The sequence below is a fragment of the Gymnoscopelus braueri genome (assembly GCF_963280865.1).
Source record: "Gymnoscopelus braueri genome assembly, chromosome: 24".
NCBI lineage: Eukaryota > Metazoa > Chordata > Actinopteri > Myctophiformes > Myctophidae > Gymnoscopelus > Gymnoscopelus braueri.
The window spans coordinates 12419909-12437897 of record NC_137626.1 but is presented as its reverse complement, the minus strand read 5'-3'; the positions used below and the strand labels follow the sequence as shown (position 1 = coordinate 12437897).

Genomic DNA, 17989 nt, shown 5'->3' with positions numbered 1-17989 from the left:
TGGTGGGACAAGGGAACAATATATGGGTCACATTTCACAGCTGCCGTAATCTTGGTTGCCAGGCAGCCATCTGTGTGACCAACAGCCGCCATTCCTTCGATCTGTGCAGGAGAGCGTAGCAGCGGATTTTCTGTTTGCCCCGCTCCTTGGTCTCTCTGGCTTCTCTGGTTACCACAACATGCCGAGCTGGTTGCCTAGCAACCCCGGGCCTATAAAGGTGCTCCATGCACTTTTTACCTGACACAAGAAAGGTCCCAGAGCCAGGCACATCACAGCTTAGCGAGAGACTACTTTGAAGCAATAAAAAATGGTGAGGCCTTTTTCATTCATGGTCAAATGTTAATACAAATAGTAAATGATAATGTTAGAATGCATGTTGATATTTGTGATGCAACAAAAGGATAGGCCTAAATGTTTCTATATTCTGTGAACATGAAGTTGTCAATTTCTTAAGGCATTAAAGGAGGAGTACTTATTGTCTGCCGCCGGAGCGCCGGAGTGCGTGTGTGTGTCCCTCTGAGAACACCTAACATTGGTCAAGCAAAGGCGCAGAAGGCCAAAGCTAAGAAAGCATACTCATCTACAACAGTAACACAGAAGAGGACTATAGAGTTGAATTGATCCCACAACAAGGCCGAAGTCTTAATACTGTAACAATTGGCCACCTTGATCAAATACATTATGTAGCACTAGAGAAAACTGACATAACACACCAATCAACTGCTGAAACTGTTCAAGACAATGAAGATGAAGAAGACAGACAAGCATTTGAACAAACCAGTCAATTACGACGACTCCCATATGACACATTGCTTCAAGAAGAAATTTTTTTAGATGCAGACACTACATATTCAGTCGCCCCTGCAGAACACCAAAAACCACGCGCATTCTACCAAGACGACCCGTTCTACCAAGACGACCCGTGCTATTAAAATAGCACAGGTCTGCTGGCGGAGACTTGTGCTCCGAGGAGCACATTTTCTAGTTTTATATCAATTGCACACCCCATGAAGCCTTGAATCCATGGATTCTTTTTATTTTTTGTCGCATTCCTAAGCTAATAATTTGGTTCCCATCTCCTACCGGCTAATGTATCCAGTAGGAGACACAAAGTAGATTATATGTGTCTCCTACCGGAAACACACCCAGTCATCAAATTATTGGCTTAGGAATGCCACAAAAACAAAAATAAATCCATGAATTCAAGGCTTCATGGGGTGTGCAATTGATAGAAAATAAGTCATTTTTTGGGTGAACTCCTCCTTTAAAGACATGCACTTCAACCTTGTGTACCTATAGTATGTCCACTTCAAAATGAGCCGGCCACCATTTGGAGAAAGTGTCATCTTATGTTAGAAAACGATTGTTTGGGTAAAAAGCACAATTCATGTTAGACTGCTAACATGAATTTGTCCTTTTTTGTTACCTATTAGAAACCTCTAATTATAAGCAATGCTATTTTGATGATGAAGTAACCTTTATGTATGACATGTTCAGTAATACATTATAAAGTAGGTCTAGCAACTATTTCTTAAAACTGATGCCTTACCTTGGAAGCTACTGTACAACTCAACTCATGATGGAATAGCATAATTATTTTCTATAGCCTAAGAACTTTGCTCACTAAGAGGAAACGCATACAAGTATAAAACTATACTTGTGAAATATTTAATCATGAATATACTGTATACGGTGTGTGTGTGTGTGTGCGTGTGTGTGTGTGTATAATAATTATTATATATATATATATATATATATATATATATATATATATATATATATATATATAAAATAGCCAATCTACAAGCTCACAAAGTTTTGCATTGCGTAGATTGGCCCAGGTATAAAATAGAGCTAAAGTGCTTAATGTATGTTTCATAATATCGTAATTTATATTTGAAAAGTAACTAGTAACTAAAGTTTTCAAATAATTGTAGTGGAGTAAAAGTACACTATTTGCCTCTGAGATGTGGTGGAGTAGAAGTACAGTACTTAAGTAAATGTACTTAGTTACTTTCCACCACTGTGTATATATATATATATATGTTACAGGGTGATTGGAGAACCAGGGTGATTGAAGAAGGCACGCTCGTTTTTACCACCCACCCAGCAATTCTGTAGAAGCAACACTAGAGGGAGCCACAAGCCAGGCTTGTGCACAATATGGCCGCGACCACACACACACACACACACAGTCACACACACACACACACACACACACGCACTCCCACACATGCTTTCAATTTGGTTTATTGAAAGCAGGACTGTTAAGATACTTTTATTGTGTTCTGGCTTTTGTTTTAGTTTCTCCCTGACACACACACACACACACACACACACACACACACACACACAGTGATCCATGAAAATAACTATTCTGTCCCTATTGGTTTACAACTCGAACGGCGCTGTGTCGACTAGCAGAGCATCGGCCGGTCAGCGCGGGCACTCGCGCCTCCTCGGCCTCAAGCTCTGCTGAGTCGGCGCGCCTCCGTCATGGACAAGCGTGTGCGTGTGAACGCGTGTTCAGCGCATAACGGTTCAGCGTTCCCCTAGCCTAGCTTCCTGGTTGCTATGTGGGGGGGAACAACAAAAGACAGGTCCGCGTCGGATCAAAGCCCCGCCTTGTGGCGCCGCGTTCTCCTTCTCCTCATGAATAGTAATAACCAAGGAGATGGTTTATTACGCGAGGTGGTTTATTACGCGAGGCTCGCGAGGAGGAGGCTCCTCCTCCTCCTCCTCGCGAGCCTCGCGTAATAAACCCCCGCCTCGCAGCGCCGCGTCCTCCTTCTCCTCCTCCTCCTCGCGAGCCTCGCTAATAAACCCTGTGTCGAAAAGCCCCGCCTCGCCCCGAAGCCCCGTGCCTAAAAACGAGCTCTCTGTCTTCAATCACCCTGGTTCTCCAAACACCCTGTGACATATATATATATATATATATATATTTTTTTTTAACTTTTATTTTTATCCCACGATTTTTGTAACCCTATTTTTTACACCCAGTGCCAATTGTCTATGTAATCCTGGGCACTACCTTCCCTCTGCCAACCTAGGGAGGCCAGGGCCGAGCTCATGCCTCCTTCAATGCATGAGAGCCTACTGACCTTCTTGTCACCTGACAGGGGAGAGTTTCCCTGGTTGGACGTAGCGCGTGGAAGGAACACGTTATTCCAACCAGTTCCCTTCCCCTCCATCAGGCGCCCCGGCTGGCCAGGGGGAGGCAGTATAGTGACCAGGATTACTGCATGTTTTTGTGAGGGTACCTACGCTAGGAGACACGGGGAGAACATGCAAACTCCACACAGAAAGGCCCTTTCGCCAACCCCACCTAGGGTATGGGCACTGATGACGCGGAGGAGAGAACACGCCCCCAGCGCCCACAGCGTCCCCTGCGGGAATCGAACCCAGGACCTTCTAGCTGTGAGGCGACAGCACTACCGACTGTGCCACCGTGCACCTTATATATATATATATTAATGCATTTTTGTATGTAAACACTTCACTTTTCCCGTAGCGTGAATGTATCTCTGTCCATGTGGGCCAAGCCGGAGCTCAGATTGGCAATGCATGCTGGGAACTGTATTGTCTGGAGCACGGCATCCAGCCGGACGGTCAGATGCCCAGTGACAAGACCATCGGAGGCGGAGACGACTCCTTCAACACCTTCTTCAGCGAGACTGGAGCGGGGAAGCACGTTCCCAGGGCTGTGTTTGTAGACCTGGAGCCAACAGTCATAGGTAAATCAGTTGTTTTCAAAGTGAAAGTGATCTGGTAACAAAAAAGCATTCATTCATTATCCTGTCCTTTGAACAGACATCAATGTTTTGGATTGAAACCGAAGCCGCACGGTGTGCACTCAAAAGATAATTCTGTAAGAATTAAAACAGAATGGTCATATAAACCAGGAAAGATCATGTTTTCTTGGTGATATTGGGTGGAGGGACATACAGTATGGACAACTGCAGCCAGTAACTATCACATAATCACTCAGGTATGACTGATTATCAAGTATCCAGTTTCTTGAAAAACCACCCACTCATTCTCGATTTTTACCATGGTGTTCGATATTTTCGACCCAAAAGTTAGCCATCTCTTCGAGACATCCTTGGAATCTACCTACTTTAATAAAGTTTAATAAAAATGCGCCTGTTCTCAAGCTCTTAAGTCATTTTGTTGACAGACACAGACAAACACATAAACAACTCAGCTGGTGGAGGTAACAGGCATGTTAAATATAATGGATGTTTTCCCATTACAGATGAGGTCCGTACAGGTACCTACCGCCAGCTGTTCCACCCTGAGCAGCTGATCACCGGCAAGGAGGACGCGGCCAACAACTACGCCCGTGGTCACTACACCATCGGCAAGGAGATCATTGACCTGGTTCTGGACAGGACTCGTAAGCTGGTAAGCTTTTATTTATACAATAGTATGAAATAGATTTTTGATGTTGTAATTAACTTTGAACAAAATATTAAATGTTATTCAATGTTTCATTTCTTCAGGCGGACCAGTGCACTGGGCTCCAAGGTTTCCTCATCTTCCACTCCTTTGGTGGAGGAACCGGCTCTGGCTTCACCTCCCTGCTGATGGAGCGTCTCTCCGTCGACTACGGGAAGAAATCCAAGCTGGAGTTCGCCATCTACCCCGCCCCTCAGGTGTCCACGGCCGTGGTGGAGCCTTACAACTCCATCCTGACCACGCACACCACCCTGGAACACTCTGACTGTGCCTTCATGGTGGACAACGAGGCCATCTACGACATCTGCCGCAGGAACCTGGACATCGAGCGTCCCACCTACACCAACCTCAACCGGCTGATTGGCCAGATTGTGTCCTCTATCACCGCTTCTCTGCGCTTTGACGGCGCCTTGAATGTGGACCTCACAGAGTTCCAGACCAACCTGGTGCCGTACCCTCGTATCCACTTCCCTCTGGCCACCTACGCCCCGGTCATCTCCGCGGAGAAGGCCTACCACGAGCAGCTCTCCGTGGCCGAGATAACAAACGCCTGCTTCGAGCCGGCCAACCAGATGGTGAAGTGCGACCCCCGCCACGGCAAGTACATGGCCTGCTGTCTGCTGTACCGAGGCGACGTCGTGCCCAAGGACGTCAACTCGGCCATCGCCACCATCAAGACCAAGCGCACGATCCAGTTCGTGGACTGGTGTCCCACGGGCTTCAAGGTGGGCATCAACTACCAGCCGCCCACCGTGGTTCCCGGAGGAGACCTGGCCAAGGTGCAGAGGGCCGTGTGCATGCTGAGCAACACCACGGCCATCGCCGAGGCCTGGGCCCGCCTGGACCACAAGTTTGACCTCATGTACGCCAAGAGGGCCTTCGTCCACTGGTACGTGGGCGAGGGCATGGAGGAGGGAGAGTTCTCTGAGGCCAGAGAGGACATGGCCGCCCTGGAGAAGGATTACGAAGAGGTGGGCACCGACACCCTCGCGGACGAGGGAGAGGAGGGGGAAGAATATTAGGCTTCAGAAGCAAACGTCTCAAAATCAATGACTGTAAGGTTTTTTTTTTTTTCCTGCCAGTTATGTAACAGTAATTCATATGAAAATGTAAGGAATAAACCTTTAATATTTTACATCAACTTTGTGACAGAGTAATGTCCCATTAAATGAAACACGATATGACATGGAGAATCAAACAGCCAGACTCATTGTGCCGTGACTTTCAGAAATTGGTTGAATTCAAGAAAAAAATGTTGTGTCAAATCTGTCTTACTATTGTTTCCAAGTTTAAATGACAATCAACATTATACTCTCTATAGAATACTTAAAACTAAAATTATTTTAAAATAATCCAGTCACTCACTGATTGCCTGCATTATATAGCCTGAGCAGTATAATATTCAGACCTTTCATAATCTGCATAGTGTATTTTGGTGCACAAATATGTCCTTTCTGTGTGAATAAATTAAGCCAACTAACAACAAAACGAATCCCAAGTGACTTGGATTGTGAGTAGTTGAGTTAAAGTAGTTAATGTGTGCATGACAGACAAGCACAAAGTAGGCTACACACAAACAATGAGATCATTTTTATCTTTTTTTATATTGAGGTATATTGTCAGATACATGTTTGGTGATTGTATGGTTATACATCAATAACAAATTAGTAGAGGTAAGAAACAAACAAAACAACATTGGATGATATTTGTTGTTTTCAATGTTGGGGTGAGTTAAAACCCACCCTATATTTTTACTTATGTACAATGTATATTGTGTGGCAAAAATAGCTGATATAAGCTCAATATGTCGCATCGTGAGCTTGTAGATCAGCTATTTTTGCTATTTAAAATTTAGAAATGTGTTGTTTTTCAGAAAATATTCACCAATAATAATGACCAAAACATAGGGACAGCAGCTTAAATCAGTTGGTTCTCAACGTGTGACCCTATAGGGGCCGCCAGGATCCTTGCAGGGGCTCCAAATGGACCCTATTACAGATCTGTAACTCAGAGAGTGTACACATGGAACCAAATGTGTCCGTAAGGTCCATTTGGTTCCATTTGTACACTCAGAGTATGGGGTCCTTTGAGAACCACGGGGTTAAATAATGGATCAATTCATATCCACAGTGGTGGAAAGTAAGTACATGTACTCAAGTACTGTACTTAAGTACAATTTTGAGGTACTTTTACTTAACTTGATTATTTTCAATTTTCAATACTCTTACTTCTGCTCCACTACATCTCAGAGGCAAATATTATACTTTTACTCCACTACAATTATTTGTAAACTTTAGTTACTGGTTACTTTGTAGATTATCATTTCAAAACATACATTAACCACTTTAGCCCTATATACATTTCGGCCATTTGAAAATAGCCGATCTACAAGCTCACAATGCGACGCATTGTGAGCTTGTAGATCTGCTATTTTCAAAAGATTTGTGTACATTTTATACATTTGAAAACTTGTGAAATGGGACATTCTGCATAATGAGTACTTTCGGTAGGCCTACTTTAAGTCGATGCCAATACTTTTGTACTTTATCTCAATTAAATGTTGAATTCCGGACTTGTTTACTCGTAACAGAGTATTTCCACATTGCATTATTGATACTTTTACTTGTGAAAAATATGAGTACATTTTCCACCACTGCACCACGTCATATCGCATGAAATATGATCCTCTCAAGGTTAGGCCTCGCCCCTCTGCTTCCGGTGTCCTCCCTCTTTCTTTGGTGTTTCGCCCAGGTGGGCGTGGTTTACGCCTAATCCCAAACCCTAACCCTAACCTTGGCTTTTGACCTCATAAAAACAATGCCCTAAACCAGGGGTCTTCAACGTTTTCAGCCCAAGGACCCCCTTGTTGAGAGACAGATGAAGCAGGGACCCCCTCTATATTGTATAAGATTTAATTTCATATTAAACTTTTTTTTGTTTACTTGGTCTGCTCTTTTTTCCCTCTACACCGATAACTCTTTGCCAAAAATAGCAGATCTACAAGCTCACAACGCCTCGCAGCGCTTGTAGATCTGCCATTTTTGGCTAAAGTTCTCTTCAGAATAGGGATGCTAGGGTTAAAGTTAAGGAAAAAAAATATATATCACACAAAGATTTGGTGGACCCCCTGTAATAACTCTGAGGACCCCCTAGGGGTCCCGGACCCCCTGTTGAACACCCCTGCCCTAAACCCTAAATTTAACCTCACAAAAACTATGCCTAAAACCTAAACCTCAAAACCACGCCCACCTGGTCGAAGCACCTAGAAAATAGAGAGTCCCGTGTATAAAGGCTGCTCGGAGCGCTTCAGCCTCATTCAGCCTTCATTCACCGAATCCTCAACGTCGGCAAGAAGGGAAGCATAACAACCTGCTCAAAAATGGTGAGTGTTATGCGAATTAACTCCTATTTTCATAGAAACAAGAAGGGACGTTTAGCCCTGCTGTTTTTAGAAGTCTAAAATGTGGTGTAGGGATGTTTTAGTTTGACTAATGGCCGTTAAAAAGGTGATGCCTGGACGATTTCAGTTAGAATCAGTCCTATTATAGCAGCATAGGCTATATTATTGAATAGGAATAATGCTTTTTTTTTCTTATTCTAACTAACCCATTCAATCCGGGAATTGATTTCTTTGGCTATTCAAAAAATAGCAGATCTACAAGCTCATAGCGGTGCCTCGCTATGAGCTTGTAGATCTGCAATTTATTTTATTTGATTTTTAATCGTGAAAATGTGTGCAAATCTTTGAATATATACCTTTTTTTTAAAGAGAACATCTGTAACTCAAATCTTTGCTTCTGGGGGTCCCTGGAACAACATATTTTACAAAGATTAAATATATATCAATGATTTGCACACATTTTCACGATTTTTCAAAAATAGCAGATCTACAAGCTCTGATCTATAGTATGTAGGCTATATCTGCTATTTTTGAATAGCCAAATAAATCTGCTCATAAAATGGTCTTCTTCCCTCTGCAGAGGCTGGAGAAGGGCCTTGATAGAGCCACATGGTCTGAGCACATTACATGTAGGCTACTGTAGGCCTACTACTACTACTACTGTACTACTGTACTACTACTGTATACTACTGTACTGTTATCTGTAGTAACATAAAATATGTGAAACATCGAGTCATTTTTTTAAATCACGTTTTTGCGTTCATTTAAAACGTGTGTCCTTGCGGTGTGGTGGTGATGCATGTAAGTGGAGGGAAAAATCAATGCGGGTGTTAATGTAACGTTACACGAACTGTCTGGAGGAGAGGCGCAACGTGATGCCGCGCACGCACGCGCGCACGCACGCACGCACGCACGCGCACACGCACACGCACACACACACACACACACACACACACACACACACACACACACACACACACACACACACACTATGATGGATACATGGACCTTTGTTGGTGGGTGGGAGGGGGGGCTGGCTGTCTCTATAGCATAAAAAAAAAAAAAAAAAAGCAGGTAAGAGTACAGATACGATTAACATTAGTATATGGGAATATAAGTATAAACGTTTTACAAATAAAAAAAAGACAAATAAAAACAGGGAGACTGGAGTCTGACCTTGCCATCAGCAAAATGATACACACAACAGCTGTCTGTGTGAATACACACCCCCACCACACCAGCACTTTGTTGTGTACTGTAAACACAGATGGCATATTGTGTGTAGGTTTAGAACACAAACGCTGTCTGGCAGAATACACAACCTGTGTGTTTGTGTAATACTGTCTGTATTACACAAAAATCTATCGAAATCTTTCAGGGGGAAAAAAAAAAACTTTTAAAAGGATTTTTTTTTTTCCTGAAATTTCATATTTTCAAGTAGTGAAAATAGCAGATCTACAAGCTCACAACGTGTCGTATCGGGCTTGTAGATCGGTTTCACTAGTGCTGGGTCCGGTGTGTATTCACCATGCAGTAGTACAAGTCAATAGGGATGATATGTTGGATTAACTGTTGTTTTAATCTACGAAGCAACTATTTTAGATGTATCTCACCACCAATATTTGGAGATACAACAAAGCAAGGTAAATGCACAGCCCAAACCTCTACCAAAGTGTCATTATGATGATGCTATCAGCATCTGTGTTGCCAGCTATCAGTGTTGCCAGATTTTGCTAAAGAAACAAGCGGCCAGGTCTATGAAAACGAGACCAAAAGAAGCGACTATAGGCTACATAAGCGCTTTATACCTATATTCATTGGCTATTTCCCCAAGAAAATATTGCAACGCAAATCTTGTATGGCGGTCCCTGGCTGAAAATATTTTCAGATGGGGGGTCCGTGGACAAATACATATTATTAATTAGGGGGTCCATGACATGAAAATGTTTAATGAGAACCACTGGTTTAAACAACATGAGGAAAACGAGCCCAAAATAAGCAACTATTAGAAACATGCCCAACAACCTGCAATAATTTACAAGCAACTTTACAGAAAAACAAGCCCATAGTCGCTTACAATAAGCAGACATGGCAACACCGATCAGCAGTGGGGGGTAGGGCAGATACTAGGGAGTGGCTTTTCTTTGTAGCACAAGGTTTCCATGATCCGCTGACACAGCCTATATAGCCTACTGTGTCCATTTTGTGGGGGAGGGGATGGGCGTGGGGATGGGGATGGGGATGGGGATGGGGATGGGGATGGGGATGGGGTCGAGCTGATCACACTACACCGGCTGCAGGGAAATTCTGCAAGGTGACTCAGCCTGCATCATGTATTTGACTGGCAGATGAGTCCCTCCCCGTGGCCTGAATTAAACATGACCTAATATATATGCAATTACAACGGCGGTCTATGTTTCCTTTAGTCCCTTTTAAGATACGCAAGCGGATACGTGGCGAATAAATATTTCATCTGTGTCATGCGGCACTCAGTGGCCCATCCCGTAATGGGATTATATGACATATATACTGGTCAAAGAAATACAATAATGATAGACGTGGTACTTGTGAGGTAAAACGTCATCATGGCTTTTTAGATGGGGAAAGGTTTAACATGTTGTACATGGATTAATACAGTCTTTTGTTTGGGTTATACGTGACTGCATTTCACATGTTCACTCTTTATGTTCACGATCACATTTTTGTGACATTTGTGAGATTTTACGCTACATTCAAGATCATAGCTGGGCTGGGCAATATGGACAATCAAATAAAACATTATTTTTGACGTACTACCTCTAAATCTATATTGTGGGGATGACTATTGCTGCTTCTGCAAAATATTTACACAATGAGATTTTTGCTACAATAATCAGTTAGGCCTAAAGAGAAAATTTGCAACGGTTGAGCTAGAATAATCCGGTAAGTAGTAACTCCTCTTGCACGACTGCAGAGAGCATATCTGTAAACTAGACGTGTTCTTTTCATGTTTATGAGTAGCCTACATCAGTGGTTTTCAACCCTTTTCATATCAAGGTCCATTATTTATTCGCCATTTGAGCCACAGGACCACCATTTTAAATGAGATGTAGACTCTCAGACCCAAAACTTTGAAAGTGTTGCTATCTTTGAATAAGATTTTGTCCACAATTCCACCCATGCTGTGTTGATGTTGGTACCATTAGGAGAGACAACATGCAAACGTTGAACAACATAACAATTCTTCTACATTCTCTAATTGTGTAAGACTTCTTTTACATTAAGTAATGCAGATGTTTAACACTGATTTAACTCTTGAGAGCGTAAAATGAAACCAAATGGACCCTTACGGGTCCATTTGGTTTCATTTTACGCTCTCAAGACCACTGGTTGAGAACCACTGAGCCTACATAGCGAGGCACACAGGGACGGTGACATGGGTGGCCCTCACATATACATCACAACAGGGCCAGACATACTGTAAAACAGACATGTCACACAACATAAATACACACTAATTCAACCCAAGACCTCACATAAAGGAACAAGGCATAGAATAGGCTGCACGTACAGTAGGGCTGGGAATGGGATCCTTTAGGATTTTTTTTTACAATTCCATTTCCTTAGGATTCTCTCTTAACGGTCCGATTCCTGAACAGTTCCCTTTAAAGACGGGGTGCCGTGATTTTCAGTGACCCCCCCCCCCCCCCTAAAACATAATCATCAGGTATTATGGTTATACTAGGAGGAAGATTTTTTTTTTTTTTAATTGTACAGAAAGTGTTAAAATTACGTTTTTATGTGGACACGCCTCATTAAGTTCATTAAGTATACCTGGTTCTCACCTTAGCACCTCCTCCACCACCTTAGCACCACCCACCTGTCCTAGTCCCTCCTCCTCCTCATGCCCACACCTGTTGTGTTATGATAATGAGGGGGGAGGGAGGCACGTTTGACCCTCAAGGTTTCAGCCTCCAGGAAGAAACTCAAAATAGTCGGAGAAGACATAAAACACCATAAAAACACCACCAGGGGGCTTGATGAAGTTCTATCAACCTCATAGACACATGAAAAACGGAAAAAGTGCAAAACCATCTTTAACGATTCCTATACAGGGTTCCAAATGGACCCTAACGGGTCTGTAACTGTGAGAGTGTACAAATGGAACTGGTTCCATTTCGTACACTCTCACAGTCATGGTGGTCCTTGAAATTCAAAAGGTTGAGAGAGAACCACCAGTATTGTAACTGTATAGCAGACGACCAGTGGTGGAAAGTAACTAAGTACTTTACTTGAGTATTAATACTTTTACTTCTACTCCACTACATCTTGGATCCAAATATGGTACTTTTACTCCACTACAATTCTTTGAAAACTTTAGTTACTAGTTACTTTGCAGATATAAATTATTACATTACGAAACATACATTAACCACTTCAGCCCTATTTTATACCAAGGCTATTTGAAAATAGCCGATCTACAAGCTCACAACGCGTGATGCGTGATGCTCACAACGCGTCGCATCGCGACGCGTTGTGAGCTTGTAGATCTGCAATTTTCAAACATAACATAAACATATTTTCAAACATTTCAGTTCACTTTTGATGCTTTAAGTACCAATACTTTTGTATATACCAATACTTTTTGATACCAATTTTTGATACCAATACTTTTGTTTACATAATACTTTTACTGAAGTACATTTTGAACTCACAGACTTTTACTTGTAACAGAGTACTTCTACATTGCAGTATTGATACTTTTACTTAAGTAAAACATTTGAGTACTCTTTCCACCACTGCAGACGACAGATGTGAAGTGAAGTCCACATACCAGCTCTGACGGTGTGATAAATCATTGGTTCTCAAAGTGGGGTCCGGGGACCCCCAGGGGTACTTGAAGGGATACCAGGGGGTCCCCAGCTAAATGATTTATAGGAACCAAATGGACCCTTATGGGTCTGTAACTCAGAGAGTGTACAAATGGAACCAAATGGACCCGTTTGGTCCATTTGGTTCCATTTGTACACTCTCAGAGTTAAATTAACATTGATTTTACAATATGAATTGGGGTCCCAGAGATACAAATGCCATTAAATGGGGGTCTGTAGCCTAATGCACGTCAAACTGGGGGGTCCTTAAATTACAATGATTGAGAATCACTGCTAGAGCCGTACAAATCTTCTCTTATGGGTGTCCCTGGCTTAATTATCTTTACAAATGGGGGTCCGCGGGCTAATAAGTGTCAATTTGGGGGTCCTTGACATGAAAAAGTTTGAGAACCACTGCTTTACACAGTACACATTGACTCATTTGCACAATATTTATCGAGACAATAACATGCTCTTAATTTCCCCCCCTTTGCAGCGTGAGTGTATTTCAATGCATGTGGGCCAGGCCGGAACCCAGATGGGCAATGCATGCTGGGAGCTCTATTGTCTGGAGCACGGCATCCAGCCGGACGGTCAGATGCCCAGTGACAAGACCAGGGGCGGTGGAGACGACTCCTTCAACACCTTCTTCAGCGAGACCGGAGCGGGGAAGCACGTTCCCAGGGCTGTGTTTGTAGACCTGGAGCCAACAGTCATAGGTAAAGAAGAGGTCAAAAGGAAAGCCGCTTTTTCACCATGGCAGATATTTCTGTTACAGGTTGTATCTAAGGCAGGGGTGATGCAACTTTGATGATGGAGAGGGCCACTATATTTCCACACTCACTCCAGAGGGCCACATTGCATAATACTGTCAGGCAGACACCTCTTATCTCCGTATTTTAACTTTTTTTTCGTAAATTAATTCTATGTCACATAAAAGTAGCAAAAATAGCCGATCTACAAGCTCAAAGCGCGTCGCACGAGCTTGTAGATCTGCTATTTTTGCTGTTTGTGAATTGGAAAGTGTGAGTGTTTGATTTATTTATTTTTTTGCTATTTTTTAATTGGAATGCTGAAAAGTAACATTTTTATTTAATTTTAAATGCATTTAGTTATACTTATGTTTACTTTATGAACGTAAATACAAATACATTGGACATAAAAAAGACACTTGAATTGTAATATTAGTCATTAAGCTACTAATATAGACTGAAGTAATTAAAGCGGGTCATGTTTGCATGTTTGGAATTGTAACAGCTGAAATCAATAATATATCAGTATTCCGATATTAACATGTGGGCCCATGTATGATCTAAGGCCTGACACAATTATTACACAATCGCCTGATCGTGATCATTTGAGATAATCGCAATTATTTTGTCCTAATCGTTTCCGTGTTGAAAAGTGTTCATACATTTTCAAATATAAAAAAAAGCAGAAATAGCAGATCTACAAGATTACAACGCGTCACGCGTTGTAAGCTTGTAGATCAGCTATTTCTGCTATTTCTACATTTTTAATATGTCAGTAATGTCTTTGTATATTTAAGTTATTTGTCATATTTGCCCTGTGCAATTTTTGATTACGAAGGCTAAAAGGCAAACCGAAATGACGTTTTTATTCACAAGTTCCAACGTTCAATGCCAAAAAAAACACAAATGAAATCGTTGATCGCAATTTTTTGTGCGACAATGAATTGTCAAGTTAAATTGGTAATCGTGACGGCCATAGAGTTGTGCGTCAGTTGTAATTCATACGACTGGCCTCGTTGCCTCGAGCGAACGACGCGCAGACTAAAGAAACGTTACGTTCCGTGTCGTTCCCACAGACGAGGTCCGTTCGGGCACCTACCGCCAGCTGTTCCACCCTGAGCAGCTGATCACCGGCAAGGAGGACGCGGCCAACAACTACGCCCGTGGTCACTACACCATCGGCAAGGAGATCATCGACATGGTTCTGGACAGGACTCGTAAGCTGGTAAGCCATGCCAAATGTACGTGCTGTACGCCCCTGCCTCTGTGTGTTAGTATGTGTTGTGTTTTTTTCCCTGGGGGTGTCTGTGTACCTCCGTTAACCCATTGAGACCTGAAGCCGATTCTACAAAATGTCTTCTAAATCCCAACAGTGTTCTGAAAAAAAACCTACGTTTCTATATCGGTGGTGCTCAAACTTTTTCATGTCAAGGACCCCCAAAACTATATGAATTTGGCCGCGGACCCCCATCTCAAAATATTCTGTTCCAGGGACCCCCCCCCCCCCCCCAGAAGCAAAGATTTGAGTTAAGAAATGTTCGCTTTAAAATAATATATTCAAAGATTTTCACACATTTTCACGATTTTTCAAAAATAGCAGATCTACAAGCTCGTAGCGCGGCACTCGGTGCCGCGCTATGAGCTTGTAGATCTGCTTTTTTTGAATAGCCAAAGTGTAAAATAATGCTTTTTTGCTCAAATCAAAAAATGACACAGATGCGTTCCAGGTCTTAAATGGGTTCACTAGGCAACAGTAGGCCCGGATCGCTGGCGTAGCGGTCCAGTCACCTATAGGCTCAATGAAGCCTGACAGCGCCTCGCGGGTTTGCCTCCCGATCCCGACGGCCTTCGCCAGGGGTGAGCTCTAGGAGGTGCTCAGGGGGTCGGCGACCCCTTAGCTCTGACACTATGGGGGTTCGGGGCTCACGCATGCTCCACATGCACGCGCGAGCGCGCACCGTCAGCGGCGGTCTTTAACACCTTAAAGTTTAAACAATAGCCTCTCAAGGTTCCCAGGGGACCCAGTTCTCTGAGACAAGACAAAGACAAGTTGTCTGATTTATTTGAACTACTTTTGTGTGGGTGAGTAAAGGGCTTTTATATAAAAACTAAAAGGAAAATAAAATAATTAATTAATTGAAACAAAAATAAAAACAACAAATTAACAATGCAACACAATAATAAGAAATATGATTACATTAATAATCACATGTTGAATACAGTGTTTCAACTAGCACTGAGCTGAGTGGCTATGTGCACATGCCCCGCACGCGTGCACGTGCGCGCGCCGTGGACATCATAAAATAGAGCCCCCATAGCTCAAAAAAATCCACAGCTCACCACTGGCCTTCGCTGCCAGGGCCTGCCGCTGCCATAAGCAATATAAGCGGTCGCTTAGGGCCACAACCACTAGGGGGCCACAAAAAACACTTTCATATTGTAATTATGTCTTGTATCTCCTATCCAACAACTAGCGTTATTATTTAAGTATGCAATAAAAAATGACATAATGATTTTATAATGGGGGTGTTTGGGGGGGGGGGGGCACCCCAAAAAATCTTGCTTAGGGCCACGAAAATCCTAGGGCCGGCCCTGTTCGCTGCATGTCACTCCCCTCCTCTCTCTCCATTTCCAGTCAGCCTGCTGTCCTGTCAAATAAAGGCATAAAAGCCCCCCCCCAAAAAATCTTTAAAAAAACAAAACTAGGCAACAGTAATTTGAAGGTTTTAATAGGTTTTGTTATCAGAGAAAAAAAATAACATGAAGAATGCTGTCTTGGGGGCGTGGCATACAGTAGTAGATGTTTTAGTCACATTTTAACCCATTAAGACCTGGAACGCATCTGTGTCACTTTTTTAGATTTGAGCTAAAAAGCATTATTTTACACTTTGGCTGTTCAAAAATAGCTGCTATTTTTGAAATATCGTGAAAATGTGTGTAAATCTTTGAATATGAATATATTATTTTAAAGCGAACATTAACTCAAATCTTTGCTTCTGGGGGGTCCCTGGAACAAAATATTTTGAGATGGGGGTCCGCGGCCAAATTCGTATCATTTTGGGGGTCCTTGACATGAAAAAGTTTGAAAACCACTGATATATAAACATACGTTTTTCAGAAAACCGTTTAGGAGAATCGGAACCTCAGGCCTCAATGGGTTAATGTAGTAATATGGTCATCGCCTGGCATTGTGCACTCTTTAATTACAAAAACAATACTAGTGATGTTATGACATGTAGAAAATGTGGAGAGGCGAGAGCTTGATCAACTCTTTGTTCTTCGTTTAGGCGGACCAGTGCACTGGGCTCCAAGGTTTCCTCATCTTCCACTCCTTTGGTGGAGGAACCGGCTCTGGCTTCACCTCCCTGCTGATGGAGCGTCTCTCCGTCGACTACGGGAAGAAATCCAAGCTGGAGTTTGCCGTTTATCCTGCACCCCAGGTGTCCACGGCCGTGGTGGAGCCCTACAACTCCATCCTGACCACGCACACCACCCTGGAACACTCTGACTGTGCCTTCATGGTGGACAACGAGGCCATCTACGACATCTGCCGCAGGAACCTGGACATTGACCGCCCCTCATACACCAACCTCAACAGGCTCATTGGTCAGATTGTGTCGTCCATCACCGCCTCTCTGCGCTTTGACGGCGCCTTGAACGTGGACCTCACAGAGTTCCAGACCAACCTGGTGCCGTACCCTCGTATCCACTTCCCTCTGGCCACCTACGCCCCGGTCATCTCCGCGGAGAAGGCCTACCACGAGCAGCTCTCCGTGGCCGACATCACCAACGCCTGCTTCGAGCCGGCCAACCAGATGGTGAAGTGCGACCCCCGCCACGGCAAGTACATGGCCTGCTGTCTGCTGTACCGAGGCGACGTCGTGCCCAAGGACGTCAACTCGGCCATCGCCACCATCAAGACCAAGCGCACGATCCAGTTCGTGGACTGGTGTCCCACGGGCTTCAAGGTGGGCATCAACTACCAGCCGCCCACCGTGGTTCCCGGAGGAGACCTGGCCAAGGTGCAGAGGGCCGTGTGCATGCTGAGCAACACCACGGCCATCGCCGAGGCCTGGGCCCGCCTGGACCACAAGTTTGACCTCATGTACGCCAAGAGGGCCTTCGTCCACTGGTACGTGGGCGAGGGCATGGAGGAGGGAGAGTTCTCTGAGGCCAGAGAGGACATGGCCGCCCTGGAGAAGGATTACGAAGAGGTGGGCACCGACAGTGTCGGAGAGGGAGAGGAGGAGGAAGGCGAGGAGTACTAGAAGTACTTGTTGTTTGCTCCAAGGCGGTGTACATGATATCCAAGTTCTTCAAGGTCAACGTTATTATCCCAGTTTGACATGTGTTGTCTTCATTTCGCCGTTTTTCCCCTCAATACATTGTGTTACGATGTTCAATTCAATAGCACAAGGCTAAACACCCCCCACAAATTGTAATGGATCGGACATGTTTTATTAAGAAGCACATTCCTGCCCCCACCCTTTTAATAAAGAAAAGTACTTCAAGCAATTGTTCGACTTGTG

The 17989-nt window shown here is 43.6% G+C and overlaps 2 protein-coding genes across 2 annotated transcripts; both read left to right on the top strand.

Annotated features, from left to right (window-relative positions):
• The first annotated feature begins 250 nt into the window (after positions 1–250).
• Positions 251–5921, top strand: LOC308080700 (tubulin alpha-1A chain-like). The gene is made up of 4 exons (XM_080422647.1): positions 251–310; positions 3512–3734; positions 4256–4404; positions 4503–5921. Exons 1-4 carry the CDS (start codon positions 308–310, stop codon positions 5478–5480), a joined length of 1353 nt encoding a protein of 450 aa, XP_080278773.1. The 5' UTR covers positions 251–307; the 3' UTR covers positions 5481–5921.
• A 1863-nt stretch (positions 5922–7784) lies between these two features.
• On the top strand, positions 7785–17975 carry LOC308080699 (tubulin alpha chain-like). The gene is made up of 4 exons (XM_080422646.1): positions 7785–7840; positions 13205–13427; positions 14537–14685; positions 16748–17975. The coding sequence occupies exons 1-4, from the start codon at positions 7838–7840 to the stop codon at positions 17726–17728; spliced, it is 1356 nt and encodes a 451-aa protein (XP_080278772.1). The 5' UTR covers positions 7785–7837; the 3' UTR covers positions 17729–17975.
• The last annotated feature ends 14 nt before the right edge of the window (positions 17976–17989 follow it).